The following is a 15034-nucleotide window of genomic DNA, read 5'->3' as shown; positions in this document are numbered from 1 at the left end:
GAACTGTGAGAAGCAAATGTCTCGTTTAAGCCTCCCTGTCTGTGGTATTTTGTTATGGCGGCCCGAGCAGACGAAGACTCCCCCATCTTCATTATCCACAGTCTCAAAACAGGGAAGCCTCATCTGGGCGCCGGAGTCCAGCTGATGAAGTCCAGCTGATGGGGCAGGGCAGGGACTGGAAGGCGGAGGGGGCGGCAGGGGCTTCGGGGGCCTGAAATCTGCTGTCTCCGGATCTGGGTGTTGGTCACACGTGTCCAGTTGGCCCAGACGCAGTGGGGTGTACATCTGGGGTGTGCGTACCCGTGTGTGTTCCACTCTGTGAGTTTCCTGTCGCTACTGTAACAAATTTCCACAAATGGAATGGCTTAAAATAGCATGTTTATTCTCTTACAGTCTGGGGGCCAGAAGTCCAAAATGAGTCACGGGGCCGAAGTCCCGGCGTGGCAGCTGTGTTCCTTCTGGGGGCCCTGTTTCCTTGACTTTTCCAGCTTCTAGATGCTGCCTGCCTTCCTTGGCTCCCGGTCCCTTCCTCCGTGTTCGGAGTCAGCAGTGTGGCATCTTCTAGTCTCCCTCCTCTCTCACCCCTGACCCTCCTGCCTCCTCTTACGAGTTTACATCATTGTGATTACGTTGGGCGAGCCTGGATAATCCGGATAATCCAGGATCCCTCCCATCTCAAGATCCTTAATCACATCTGCAGAGTCCCTTTGTCCATGGAAGGTAACATGGTCACAGGGATTAGGTTGTGGATATCTTTGGGGGCCATTCCTCAGTTTACCACATACGCCAATTAAAACAACTACTACTTGGCATTGGCTTCCATCACTCCTAGAATAAATGTCAGGTCCTCTTTCTGGCTTCCAGGACTCTGCATGCCCGCTGTTCCCCATTGTCTGTGCCTCCTCCCCCAGCCCCATGGGCTCCCTCCAGCCTCAGGACCTTTGCAGGGGTATTCCCTCTATCTGCGCCATGCTCTTCCTTCAGGAGTCCGCGGCCTCACTCTCCGTCGCATCCAGGTCTGGACTCCGATCGCAGCTTCTTGGTGGGGCTTCTCACAAGCACCCGCTCGTCCTCCCGCTGTGCTGTTCTCAGGTAGCAGCGCCCCATCTGGCAGGAGCTGTCTGTCTGCCCTGTTGGCGCAGGGACTTTGCTCTGTGGCTCAGGTCTCCCAGAACCGCGTCTGGTGCGTGCGTCAGCGATGTCAGTGGGGTGACAGGTGCCACCAGCGTCCCTTCTCTGGGGCGTCCTGTCCGTGTGGTTGAGTGAAGTGCCTTTCACGTGTCTGTTTTGCACCGTCTTATTTAGTAAAGTATTTATTCACCTGTGCTTCTGGTGAATCTGATCTGACCCCCACTGTGTAAGAGGACCCCCAGTTCGTAGTCCCACCTGTGGGTGTTCCCCCAGGAGAGGAGCAGGAGAGCTGCCATTGCCCGGTGGGCACAGATGGGGCCCCTCCGTGCTTTGAAGACCAAGCCTTCTGTCGGCACCTCTGCATTTGGAGGGGCAGAGGGCACCTGAGTGACCCTCGCCTGAAGGTTCTCTCCCCCATAGAGGAGGAGCTCCGGAAGCTGCGAGAGGAAACCAACGCAGAGATGCTGCGGCAGGAGCTGGACCGGGAGCGGCAGCGGCGGATGGAGCTGGAGCAGAAGATCCAGGAGGTGCTGAAGCCCAGGTGAGGAGGTGCCCGGGCAGGTGACGAGGTGCCTGGGCAGGTGAGGAGGTGCCCAGGGCTAGGTGAGGAGGTGCCCAGGGCAGGTGAGGAGGTGCCCGGGCAGGTGACGAGGTGCCCACGGCCAGGTGAGGAGGTGCCCAGGGCCAGGTGAGGAGGTGCCTGGGCAGGTGAGGAGGTGCCCAGGGCCAGGTGAGGAGGTGCCCAGGGCCAGGTGAGGAGGCGCCCAGGGCAGGTGAGGAGGCGCCCAGGCCAGGTGAGGAGGAGCTGAAGACGAAGTAACACCGTCACCCAGCCAGCATTCCCCTCTTGGTGGGCAGGGGTCCCCAGAGCTGAGCCCTGCTCAGAATCCTGAAGTGGCCCAGCCCTGTGAGCAGGCAGGCCTAGCCCCCCAGTGCTGTGTGGCTCCTGCTGGCCTCTTCTGCTCTCCTCCAGATGGATAGGGCTGTCTTAGTCCTTCCGGGGAAGGCCTGATGTCCTTTATCTGCCGACCCCTTCCCTGCCCCTCCTCTTCCATCTGGTCTCGGGGGACTCTCACATCTAGTCGCCCTCTGGACTCCTGGGCTGAAGGACCCAGGGATTGTGTTTATAGCAAGTGCCTTGGGCAGAGGGTCCTGAGGGCAGGGGGTCCTAGGGGCTGAGGGTCTTGGGAGCTGGGCCCCTGCTGGACCCAGGACATCCCAAGGGCCCGAGGGTGAGCGGTGATTAGGGGCCTGGCCCGCCTTCCTGCATTGCGTCCTGCCTGTGCCTGTTGTGAGCTGTGATCTTGGGGCAGGGGCCACCTTCCTGTGCCTTGGGCCTTCGTCTGGGAAGTGGGGAGCGCAGGTGCTCTTGTTAGCCACGGGGAGGAGCAATTGCAGCCAAGCCCTGGGCACAGAGCCCTGACCAGGAGGGGCCTGGCTGGAGTGGGGGCACTGAAGGGGAGTCAGCAGATCCCCCAGGACTGCCTCATGTCCCCCTAGTCTCGGCCAGCAGACACCCTGGGCTCCTCACAGGACCATCCTGGGACCCTGAGCCCCTGTCTGTGCTTTTCGTCACTCACCGCCCCTCCTGTCTGCAGCAACTGACACTTCCCTGCCCCTGAGCCCGAGCCCCCGACAGGACTCTGGGCACCTCTTCCTGCACCAGCCCACTCTATGCAGCAGCCTCGGGGTTTGCTGCCCCAGACAGTCACCCTTATCCTAGCAGGGTCCCTCCATCTCGGGGGTAACAGGTGTCGCCCCAGCTCCTGGAGGGGATGATGTGGGCGCTGCTGTGGGTGGAGCCCTGGAACGCACACTCTCCTCTACACCCCGCACCTTTGCCCACACGAGCTCAGCCCCTGCCTCCCGCTGCCACCAGCAGTATGCGGGGCGTTCCAGAGGGATCTTTGAAGTTCTCAGAGCTGTCTCTCCCTGTCCTGATAGAACCCCCAGGGGCTCCCTGACCCTCTGCCCAGCGTCCAAGCTGGCAGTCTGGCCAGCGAGGCCTGGAGCTGAGGCTGCCAACATCTGCCCCGCTCAGGATCCCTTCCCCTTAGCCTCTGCCCCCTCACCTCTGGCCCTGCACCACCGCTGGCCACACCCTTGCCCAGGCCCTCCCTGGCCTGAGTGATCGACTCCCTCCAGCTTGGAATGCTTGCTGCCACCACGGGGACACCCCAGCCAGAAGTGGCTTCTCGGTGGGGTGGACGAGTGTCACTGAGTATCCAGCTGGGCCTCTGAGGAGCCACACGCTCCGAGTGGCGCGCTGCACGGGGTTTAGGTGGGGGAGAGGAAACGCCTCCTGTGCTTCTGGGCTGGACGCTGGCTTCCTCCAGGGTCTCGTCGGTAGGTCCTCTGCTCCGAGGAACTGGTGCCGTCTGGTTCTGTTTGGAGGGAGGTCCCTTTGTTCCCTGCTCTGCTGGGCTTTTAGGACGCCTCTTGTGTGCTCTTGGCAGCCTGGAATCAAGGCCTCCCCACCTGTCTCCACGGATCAGTGTGGCCTGTTCTGGAGTTCTCCAGGGCTCCCATGGGCGCCCCAAGCTGGGTGGGGGAGGGAGTCACCCCACTTTGCCATTCTGCCCTGGCTACGAGGCCAGCACCCTCCCAGACCAGAAAATGGGTACACGGGCCTCAACCAGTACTTTACCTGATGTTGAACCTTCTACCTGAAAATCTGTAGACATTCAAAGATTCAGTTACGTTTAATTATGCAAAGGGATGCAGCCAGCTACCTGGCCTGGCCTGAACACTGGGAGACCCAGTGACTGGTGCTGTCCTCAGGTGCTTGGCCGGGGATGGGGTGCCTCTCGTAGCACGTCATGGTGCCACCGCCCCCCGAATGCACTTCTGTCTGGTGTAGGTGTGTGTCTGTGCACCTGGAGGCCACACTTCCCCTGGTGGCATCCGGCAGCACTCAGCCTGAGCTGGCCCTGTGTGCCTGCTCTCTCTTTGTGTGGTCTGTGTCTTCTGTTTCCCACCCTCCTGCCCACCGCCAGCCCCAACCCGGGGGCTGTCCCTTCACCAAAACCCCTTGGATGCCTGGCCTTCAGTTGGCTCTGAGGACGCAGAGGGACCAGTCTCCTATGGGTCTGCCTGGGGACCAGCTAGGGGGTTACAGTAAAGGCCAGGACCAAGGAAGCTGAGGGTCCCATGGAGTATGAGGGGCTGCTCCCCTGCTTTATGTGGGTGCGGGGTTTAGGAACCTTCTGGAAGCTGAGACCAGGAGGAGAGGTCCAGGGAGAAGCAGATTCTAGGCAAGTGGCCTCCTCTCTCCTTGTCATCCTGGTGGGCGGGCTGTCCAGGGTGGTAAGCACATGGAGGGACCCCCGTCACACACCCCTGCACGCACACACACACGTGCAACCCCCCCCCCCAAAGCTGCAGTGTTAAAACATGGTAATTATGTTTATACAAACCTCTCTTTTGGTTTTTAAGAAAATTCCTGGAAAATCACCTTGGTTTAAGCTTACTTTGTTAAGGTGAAGGCCTTCTCCAGTCTTGGTCCAAAAACAGCATAGAAACACTGCCCTTTTCGACTTCTCTCAGTCCACGGTCGGGCCCTGCCGGGGTCCCACCGTGAGTTTTCCTCTTAGGTCACTCTTCCCACCGCCCCTCGGCTCCGCCAGCTCTATTGGGGGTCCAGATGTGTGCATCCGGTCCTGTGCTGCACCGGTACAGGTGTCTGGGCCTTGGCTGGGGGCGCCGTGTGTGGGAACAGAGTGGACCCCGGTGGCCGTCTAGTGCCCCCAGTTGGCAGCAGAGTGGGCCTGACACCTGCCCTGGCATCGCACTCCTTGATGGGCATCGACGTCGCCCTGTGTCCTCAGGTTGTTGCAGATCCAGGAAAATCAGACTTTAAAAAAGCAATTTGGGCACATTGCACTCCAGACTTGTTTGGTCAATCGTTGAACATCAGCGTAGGTTGCTCAGAAACATTCCAAGAATCCGCAGTGTTGGGATTACTGACCCTTGTCTGGGGCCCGTTCTTCTGAGTAAGTGAGGTCATGTGGCGTTTCTGTTGCTCCGAGGCCACTCCACTCACTTCCCACTTGTTGGGAGCCGGGGGTGGGGCTGCCTGCCCGGAAGGGTTAGGCTGGAATATTTCTGATACACTGTCTGCCCTCTGTCTTCCTTTTAATTTTTTTTTTTTCAAACTCCGTCTTTTTTTTTTTTTTTAAAGATTGGCACCTGAGCTAACAACTGTTGCTTGTCTTTTCTTTTTTTTCCTGCTTTTTTCTCCCCAAATCCCCCCAGTACATAGTTGTATATTTTAGTTGTGGGTCCTTCTAGTTGTGGCATGTGGGACACCGCCTCAACATGGCCTAATGAGCAGTGCCATGTCCATGCCCAGGATCCGAACCCTGGGCCGCCGAAGCAGAGCGCGTGAACTTAACTGCTCGGCCCTGGGGCTGGCCCCTTCCTTTTAATTTTTAAAACATTCACTGCAGTAGCACTGTGCTGTCGGTCTGTTTCCTGTGTCCCGTGCATGGCGCAGGCAGTTTCAATATTCCATATTTGGTGTGATGTGGAGGTAAATTCCCTGCCACCTGGGATACCTGTGCCCGTGTCTCCAGCCACCTCTCCCTGAAGGCAGCTGGTAGCCCATTAATATCTAAATATCTGTTTGTTCCCAGCAGGAAATTGTTGGAAAGCTCACACAGCCAGTGACTGTGCAGTATTATCAGATGCGAGCCAGACGGTAACAATCGTGGCTCCTGGGAAGCGCCCCGGCTGCCCGAGAGTCCCCGAGGTGCACATCTGGGCCCAGGCTTCGGCCAGTTTGTCAGTGCTTCCTGGGTGAGCTGCCTCTTCCGGACCCCAGGCCCGCTCAGGGAGCATCATGGTCCAGAGGCCTTGACACCCGCCCAGGCACAGAGAGAACCTGGCCGGGGTCCTGCGGTCTTCTGTGTGCCCTGGGCTCCCCTCCTCTTCCCTGTGAATACCCATTTTGGCACTGATGGTTGTTCGGGCAGCCTGACCACAGGGAGGGGTGGTATGGAGGCCTGGCCGCCTCCCCCTTGACCGTGCCTCCCTTCTTGAGGACTCCACCTCTCTCTCATGTCTTCTCCATCCATTGCCTCGTGATGCCGCAGGCCTCACCCACCACTAGCCCTGCTCGTCTCCTGTCCAGCTTGTCCTCCGTGCTTTCTGCCCCAGCATGATGTAGTAATGATGGGTTACAATGACAGGTTTCAAGCCTCCCCAATGCTCCACCAGCTGCCTAAGGGTTGCTCGGGGCACTGCTTATGCCACATCCTGGGGACCCTGGCAGATTGGAAACCACAGAGACATTGTGGGGCAAGCAGGCAGGTGGGCTGGCCAGAGCGTGGGGACAGGGACACACCCTAGGGCTTGGGGGCAGGCCAGTGGCTGGGGGCCAACGCCATCAGGGCCTGCAGGTGGACATAAACTCCGGGAGGTGACTATGAGGCCAGGTGACTGCTGTGGTCAGGTGTGGCTGGGCTTCGGGGGCAGGAGGCCAGGCAGGTGCCTGGCGTGAGCTGAGCTGGGACCTGGGCACAGCCAGCCAGGGCCAGGGGTCACCCAGCCTGTGGCCTTGCGTGGTGCTTGCTAAATAACATGCATTGATGAGTATGATGTCATCAGCAGGTCACCTAATGAGCAGTCTAAGAACAGTTTATTCTGAGCTTAACAATAAAGAAATAAGCGAACTTGTTAGACTTAATAGGAAAGAAAAGAGTTGTATGTTTATGAGACACTATTTATTCAGTCATTAAAAAACAATGCACCTGCCCCGTGGCCCAGTGGTTAAAGTTCCGCGTGCTTCACTTTGATGGCCTGGAGTTTGCCGGTTCGGATCCTGGGTGCAGACCTACTCCATTTGTCAGCCATGCTATGACTGCATCCCACGTATAAAGTAGAGTAAGATGGGCGCAGATGTTAGCTCAGGGCCAGTCTTCCTCCAGCAAAAAAAAGAGGAGGATTGGTAATGGATGTTAGCTCAGGGCGAATCTTCCTCACAAAACAAAACAAAACAAAAACCAGAAAGTGTGCCCGTTATGTATGCAGCTCTGTGCTACCCGCTACCATCATACCTAGCATTTGGGCACTGAGGGCCAAGGGGGAGCCTGGCTGGTTGGAGCCCTGTTGTTGCGTGCAGCGCAGTTCCCTGTAGGCACTGGAACTACGTAGCCCAGACTCACATCGAATTTTGAACTAACAGAAGTCTTGCTTCTTCCCCCTCTCTTTAAGAGCTGAGGAGCAGACGGCTCAGCAGCCTCCAAAAGGGCAGGCCCAGGCCAACAACGGAGCAGGTAGGCCCTGGCGGGCGGCTGGGAGGGGTGGTGGCAGTGGGTGTAGGTTCTGTTCCCGGGCACACCTGCTGGCATCCTGGGATCTCCTCCCATTGGACCTGCGTTAGTGCCTCTAATTGTGAATTGGTGAGTTGTTGTAGCAAACGCAAGTCATTCAAACAAAATGTGCTCTTATTTTCTCATAAAAATACAACATGGTGTCTATTTCAGCTCTTCCCCACAGAGAAGTAGTGTTCTCGTCTCAGTGGCTACTTGTCTACTCGCCTGGTGGCCTGCTTCTAGAGGTCGTCCTGACAAGGGGCTGAGTGGGCATTAGGGGCAGCCGTTGTCAGGGCGTGCCCCAGCCCTCCCCAGGCCAGGACACACAACCCTTTTCTCTGTATCTTTTCTTCCCACCCTGAGCTCATGTTCTTTATCCTCCACACTTTGTACTTTCTAAAATTGTCGTTCAGAGGCTGGCGGAGGAAACTGAATTTTCCATCCAGTTCTGGAGGGGCTGATCCGTGGTGGGCCCTCAACCGTGTGTCCTCTGACCTAGGACCTATTCCTACTGGCTGGTCATTCATGGGAAGCCCCCTGCCTGTGCGGTGGAGCTCAGAGTTACGCTGGAAAGGCCGTAGATTTAAGCCCTGCCTGGTATAAAGATGAGCAAACTGAGGCCCAGGAGGGAGGCCTCTCTGGGGGGCACCTGCCAGATGGAGGCCCAGCTTGGACCAGAGCAGAGTCCTGACCCCCTGCCCTGCCCAGTTCAGGGCCTCACCTGCCTTTCAGGGGGGAAGATGGCATATGTCCATTCCCGGGGCCCCCGGTGCTGGACTGGCAGGCAGGGCCTTGGGGGCAGGATTGACTGCTGCATCCTTTGGGTCATAGTCTCCTTGGGCCCTTGGGCTCCATGCTGGTCGCCCAAGTTCCAAGCCAGGAGTAGCACAAGATTCCCCCAAGACCCCCGCGTGGCTATTGACGAGCCTCCTGCATACATGGGACATGTCAGAGACGTGAGGGCTTGTCCTCAACCCAAGGTCCGTTCTGATAGCCGTGGTCCCTGGTGTGGTGGGCTCTGTGTGGGGCTGGGGAGTGGGTGGAGGGAGGGAAGACCCCCACAAAGTGCAGCCTTGGATGTGGGAGGTGGGCCAGGTGCTCTGCCTACTGCTCTCCAGGGGTGACGTGTTGTCCTGCGGCTGGTGGGTTGACGGGGGCTCAGGAGCACCGTGAATCCTGTCTGTCCAGGAAGCAAGGCCTGACCTGCACCTGGGGGTCAGCAAACTACAGCCCCTGTTGCTTTTACATCTTTTAAAAATGTTTTTACATTTCTAAGTGGTTGGAAAAAATCAAAAGAATACGAATTTCACATTTTGTCATCCATAAGTACAGTTTCATGGGAAGAGGGGCATGTCCATGGGGGGTACATGCTATCCACGCTGCTTTCCGGTGATCAAAGGTGGTTACCCCGTTGACTCGCTCGCTGACCGCTGCCTAGACTCTCCCTGAAAATCGAGTCGGACTCCAGTTAGGGGGCGAGAAGTCGCTGGGCCGTCCCCACTCTGTGCTGGGTGGCTCTGTTGCCTTTCTCACGGCAACACCTCCCACCCCTTCCCGTCATCCCTCTCCTGAATTGTGGCGGGACAGTGCCCCCTGCGGGCGGCTCCACTCCCTGCCTTGGAAGGGATGGGCTGGTCCGTGCAAATGTGCTCACATCCAAGTGTGTGACGTGGGTGCCTTTCTGAAGGTCTCGGCTGTGGGCGATCAGAGGCCGCTTCACTCGCTGGGCGCCCACTGGGACACAGTCTCCAACACACACCCGCTGCCCGCTCCTCGGGGTCTGCAGGGTCCTGGGAAGTGAGCCCACCCAGCCGCTTTCCAGACAAACCGGTTTCCCAGTAAGAGAGAGCGAGAGGTGGACACAGGGCCCACAGTGGGCCGAGAGCCTGCCTGGCCGGCGCCTGAGCCTCGGGGGCTCGGGTGTGACGCACGGAGACCCTGTGTGGTCTGTGCTCATGGTTCGCCTTGTAGTGGCAGTGCTCAGGCCCGGTGTCCAGGGACCGCGCCCCAGCGTTCATTGGCAAGCTCCCAGGAAGCCCCTGGTGTCCCCTGCCCTGCCCCTGTAGGCCCACGGGCCTCCCTGGACACCGGCCTCGTCCCCGCAGACCGCCGGAGCCAGGGGCTGTGTGCCCGCGTCCAGAAGTGGTTCTCCGAGAGGTTTGGGGAGTACGTGGAGGACTTCCGCTTCCAGCCTGAGGAGAGTGCGGTGGAGACGGAGGAGCCGCTCAGCGCACGCAGGTAGCCCCTCCCTGGCTTCAGTGGGGCAGCGCTGTGGGGCTGTGAGGCCGCAAGGTCCCCGACGGCTGGGCCGGCCTCTGGGGCGGGGGACATGTTTCCACGGTGGGTGGCAGCACCGCGTCCCCCACTCTCTGGTCTTACTCATGCTTTGGGGAAAAACATCATGTGGGGACAGTGGGCATGGGGCCAGGTGCCCACGCCTTCCTCGTGGGTCCCAGCCCCGGGATTCTGAGGGCGCCAGAGGGGCCAGGCCTCCCGCTCTGCAGGACTCAGCTGCTGGGGACAAGGGATGGTCTGTAGGCAAGACCCTCCCTCAGCCGCTCCTGCCTCCCCGGGCCACCCTGGGTCCCTGTGTGCTGCAGGGTGCCATAGGGTGTGGGCAGGGCAGGCAGGTGGCAGCTGCGTGGTGCCGGCGCTCACCTCTCTGTCTCCTCTCTCTCAGGTTAACGGAGAACATGAGGCGCCTGAGTGAGTACCGGGCGGGGGCGTCTATGCAGCCTGTAGGCAGAGTGGGGCTGCCGAGCTGGCAGTGGGAGGGGGCCCAGGGGCTCTGCTATCTCACACTGAGCTGGACTTTTTTCCAGAAAGAGCTTTTTTCAAGAATTCTTTAGGAGGAAGGCTCCTGTTGGAAGTATGTCTATGGTCCCCTGGTCAGTCTGGGGGAGAGGGGATGGAGCTGGCCGTGCCTCCCCTCCCCTGCTCTTCTCTTCCCTCCCCTCCCCCATCCCCTCCCCTCTTCCCGCCCCTCCCGGCATCTCAGCTCAGCTCCCCTTTCTCCTGTCTGGGACGGGTGTAGCGGGTGGAGACAGATGGCTTCTTCCCGGGGCACGGGGAATGGTGGACAGCACTAGGAGTGCCCAGGAGCGCTAGCCTAGCGCCGGGAGCCTGCACCATTTGGGGTTTGCTTGGCTTGTTGCTGACCTCATGCTGGCCTGACCCCGCCGTCTGTTCTGTCCCCAGAGCGTGGCGCCAAGCCCGTCACCAGCTTTGTGAAGAACCTCTCTGCCTTATCCGACTGGTACTCCGTCTACACGTCCGCCATTGCCTTCACCGTGAGTGCTTCCCCAGGGCAGGCGTCTTCCCTGAGGGACCCGCCCCCACTGTGAGGGACAGCCAGGGACCTGTTTAGCTTGAGTTTCTCTGTCTGTGTAAAGCGGGCATGGTGATGCCATGGGGTGGTTACGGGGATCAGATGAGGGCATTGGGCGTGGCCCAGGCCCCCCCAGACACACAGACCCTGTCTGCCCAGAGGCACGCCCTGTGGCAGTGTTCTCAGGAAAGGGTTCTGGCTGCACCTATGGTCTGCTTTCCCAGATGGGTCAGGAGAGGGCGGCCAGAGGCTGGTCTGCCGATATGGAATCCGGGTCCCTCCAACCAGGTGTTGGGGGCTGGGCTTGGCTCCGGGCAAGCGTGCAAGTGACCTATGGCCAAGCCAGGCCTCTGAGCTGCCAGTCCTGGGAAGGATGGGAAGTGCCGGGCCAGCATCTCCATGTGCTTTAGGGAAGACAGGCCCAGCTGCCCTGCCCGAGCTGTCCTGTGGCTGCTGCCCCAACCCTGTGCAGGGAGACCCTCCCGTCCAGTGGGAAGAAGACATAGGCCACCCCCCTGCCCGCAGGGCATTGAGGCCAGAGAGTGGCAGCCATGGCTCCCAATTTCCCCATCTCTGCAGAGGTCCCCCAGAGGGCCTCAGCCTGGGAGGGTCCCGAGGGTGGTCCTGGAGCCTGTGGCCTGGCGCCTGCCCCAGAGGCCCCTGGCCCCCCGGGAGATGGGCATTTTGCACATTTGCAGAGGACAGGCCATGGTGACAGGGTGCTAGCCCCACCATCACCTGGAGGTGTTCTCCCTCCACACTTGACCAGCGCTTTGCTCTGTGGCCTTCCCTGGTTTGGGTCACCACGTACCTTAGTCTGCCTGCGTCTGTCATCACTAAGAGATGAGCTCCACCATTCCAACTCCCTCCCAGCCTCTGCCGAAACCCCATTGCCTTCCATTTCCTGCCACTTTCTGAGCTTCTGCTGTGCTCACAGCCCTGTGCCAAGCACAGGTGGGCCCAGGGTGAGGGCCCCACAGCACTGTGCCTGGCACGTGCTGCGTACAGAGGTTCCCAGCCAGTACTGAGTCCTGGTGATGCCGCTTGCTCCAGCATGAGGGAGCCACGCCTGGGGCAGGCACCTCTGCCTGGAGTCAGCTCTCTCTTCCAACCCCAGGCCACGTCCAGCAGCTGCTTCCCTGGGACACGCCCCCTCCCTGACCACGCAGAGCAGCGTCACCATCCCACCCCCTCCCAGGCAGGTTTCTGCCTTCCACTGGCAGCTCTTACCAAGAAAGCAGCCTTCTCCGGGCTTCCCCGTAGTGCATGCCAGCATCCCCGAGTGTTTGGAGAGCCGCTGGGGCCTGGGCTCCTGCCAAGCGGCCTGCCTGGCTGAGGCTACGGCGGGGGGTGCGGCCTTTCCTGAACCCCATCGTCAGGTTGCCTAACCATCTCCCCTCCCCCCCACCCCACTTTCTCTCCAAACCTGCAGGTGTACATGAATGCCGTGTGGCATGGCTGGGCCATCCCCATGTTCTTGTTTCTAGCAATTTTGAGGTTGTCCCTCAATTACCTCATAGCCAGGTAGGTGAGCTGGTTGGTCATATGTATGTGGCTGTGCTGTCTTCCAGTGTCACATACAACTGTGGCACGTGCCGAACTGGCTCTGCCTCATGCCCTGGCGTTTGGGGGGTGGTCCTCTCATAAGCTCCCAACCCCCCAGGATGCCCCCCCACATCGGGTTTCTTGGAGCTGGCGATGCATAATTCCCAGCTGCACGGTCACCCCAGCCCTTCTGCCGATCATGCTGCGTCTTGGCAAGAAAGTTCCCCCCAAACCGTGTATCACTGACGTCCCAGTGGGGGGGTTGATGGAACCGTTGTGCCCTGGGGGCTCCCTGCTAGTCCGGTGCTGAAGAGGAGCTGGGGTGCACAGTGAGCTGGTTACCAGTCCCCGAGCCCCGTGTTGCACGTCTCTCTCCTTTGGACTCTCTGAGCACCCCGACTCAAGGCTGTGGGGGCTCTGTTGGAAGCCAGCACGTTTGGGCAGAGAGTCCTTGTCCCCTTGCCTGCCCGAGTCTGCCCTAACCTGCGGTCATCCCAGTGGAGTAAACCTCGGTGTCCCCCGGGCCTCAGGAGAGGGCTGTGTTCCATGTTTTCACTCAGCCCTTCAATAGTTCACACTTCTACATGCAGATCTTTCTCGGTGCTTCTCTGTGCCTCACTAGGTTGGTTCATTTGCGAATGTTTTTCATAGCAAAGAAACCCGTGGAATGCCTGTGACGGGCCGTCTAGGTGCTGACGGGGAGTATTAGCTAAAGCACTTGCTCTGAGGCTGCACCGACTTATTTAAAAAGGCCTCTTGCCCCCGTCACCTCTGGGTGCCTTTAAATGTGTTCCCGCCCCAGGAGGGCCCCCAGGGGAGGCCGGGGAGGGTGACCTGAATCATCTATTCTCAAGGCCCTGATAGTTTCCACTGCCCCCCATCCCCACGGCTGGCTGGCGTCTCAGGGCGCCCCTCCCGCACGGGAGCTCAGGGCTGGTCCCTCTAACTCCGCCGCCTGCAGACGCCCCGGCTTTAAGGGCATGTGGTTGTCTCCTATTTGTCAGGGGCTGGAGGATCCAGTGGAGCATCGTGCCTGAGGTGTCCGAAGCCGTGGTAAGTCCTGGGAGGGCGAAGGTTTCCGTCTCATTGGGTCAGGCCTCCACCCGCTGCCTGTGTGGGAGGGCACTGGTTCCCTGGCCTCCAGATGCAGCCGTGCAGGTGCCCGCCCCGAGCCCTGCCTGGCAAGGAGAGCTCGGGGAGGAGAGTGCCAGCCACCCCCAGCCTAGAGCCCTGGGCGGTCCCCCTCTGACCCCATAGCAGCTGACATCCCCAGTGCCCCTTGCTGGCCCAGACTTGGCTGCTCCAGCAGCAGGCTGCTCTGACCCGGTCTGTCCTACTGACCCTTCCCAGCCAAGGTGTGATGTGGGGGAGGGGGAGGCACCAAGGGGACCACTGCAGCCCCTCCCCCCTGCCATGGAGGGAGGTGAACGAAATGCACTTGTGGAGCAGGGATCAGCGCACTCCGGCCGCAGCCCCGCTCTGGCCGCCGCCTCATTTCAGTCGTGAGGTTTTATTGGCGCACAGCCATGCGTGTTCATTTCACGCGTGCTCTGGCTGCTTTTGGCTGCAAGAGCTGAAGTAAGTGCTGCGACAGGCTGCACGGCCCACAGGGCCACATGCTTTACTGTCTGGGCCTTTACAGAAGAACATTTGCTGACCCTGCTGTAGGGGATCTCTGGCCCCTGGGGTGGAACCGCCAGGCGTGGGTAGGAGTGAGGCCTTGGTGCCTCCATGGGCCTCATCAGATGTTTGAGCACCTACTGTGTGCATGGAGAACGCAGTAGGGGTGCTGGGCACAGTGGTGCCTGTGGGACCTCCTTAGACGGGTCAGGGAGGGCGTCTGAGGGGAGGCAGGCCTGTGCCCGCCCAGCTCTGGTACCCAGACCAGGAACTCAGGCGGTTCTTGCTGAATAAACTCAGACAAGCAGGGTGAGGTCAGGTGGCCCCTTTGCCTCAGTTTCCCTGCCTGTAAAGTGAGAAGTGAGGGACTCCATGGTCCCAGATGCACCTGTGAAGGTGAGGTGTTGAGGTGTGAATTGGAGGCTCAGCCCTGCCTGCTGAGGGGGCTGCCCGCTGCCCACCACCTTCTCGGGCGCCAAAGGGGTGTCTGCCAGAACAGCTGCCCCGTGCCGGGTCCCCAGGGGACATCCGTCCCTCCAGCTGTTTGGGGGCAGCAGACTGACCCCGTTCCGGGGCTGGGAGGCCTCTGTGCTGTTGTTCTCAGTAATTTTTCTGAACTGTTAAATTTCAGTGGAAATTCTCTCTCCCCTTTGACTGAAGGAGCCTCCGAAGGAAGACCTGACGGTGTCCGAAAAGTTCCAGCTCGTGCTGGACGTCGCCCAGAAGGCTCAGGTACTGTTGCTGGGCTCCGGCCGTGTCCAGGGGGCCCAGCACCCTGAAACTCCAGGCCTAGCTTGTCCGACATCAGCTGACCTGAGGTCGACTTACCCCATGATCCCTCACTCCCACCCGAGACGGCCCTGAGCGGTGGGGGGTCCTCCTGGTTTAGTCTGGCAGCCAGCACCACGGTGTTTGGAGCCCCTTCTGGCCCGGGCCAAGACGGCTCCCAGGAGGGATGCAGGCCTGGGTCCATCGTCACTCTCAGTGTGTTAACCTGGGTCCCAGTCGGGACCCATCACTCCATCCCCAGGCTCGGTGGCACCCTGCCTTGGTCTCACGGGAGCTGCATGTCTCTGGCCAACCCATGAACCTGGGG

The 15034-nt window shown here is 59.9% G+C and overlaps 1 protein-coding gene across 3 annotated transcripts in view; it reads left to right on the top strand.

The window, feature by feature from the left end:
• GRAMD4 (GRAM domain containing 4) overlaps positions 1 to 15034 on the top strand; it is an 82610-nt gene that overhangs the window by 58468 nt on the left and 9108 nt on the right. For all 3 annotated transcript variants that reach the window (XM_046646269.1, XM_046646268.1, XM_046646270.1), the window contains exons 4-11: positions 1552 to 1672; positions 7345 to 7406; positions 9551 to 9683; positions 10126 to 10151; positions 10644 to 10735; positions 12206 to 12297; positions 13323 to 13371; positions 14599 to 14670. In XM_046646269.1, the coding sequence (XP_046502225.1) occupies positions 1552 to 1672; positions 7345 to 7406; positions 9551 to 9683; positions 10126 to 10151; positions 10644 to 10735; positions 12206 to 12297; positions 13323 to 13371; positions 14599 to 14670 (647 nt within the window). The remainder of the gene's footprint in view (positions 1 to 1551; positions 1673 to 7344; positions 7407 to 9550; positions 9684 to 10125; positions 10152 to 10643; positions 10736 to 12205; positions 12298 to 13322; positions 13372 to 14598; positions 14671 to 15034) is intronic.

Source organism: Equus quagga, chromosome 19 (assembly GCF_021613505.1).
Source record: "Equus quagga isolate Etosha38 chromosome 19, UCLA_HA_Equagga_1.0, whole genome shotgun sequence".
NCBI lineage: Eukaryota > Metazoa > Chordata > Mammalia > Perissodactyla > Equidae > Equus > Equus quagga.
This window is presented reverse-complemented; position numbering and strand designations above follow the sequence as displayed.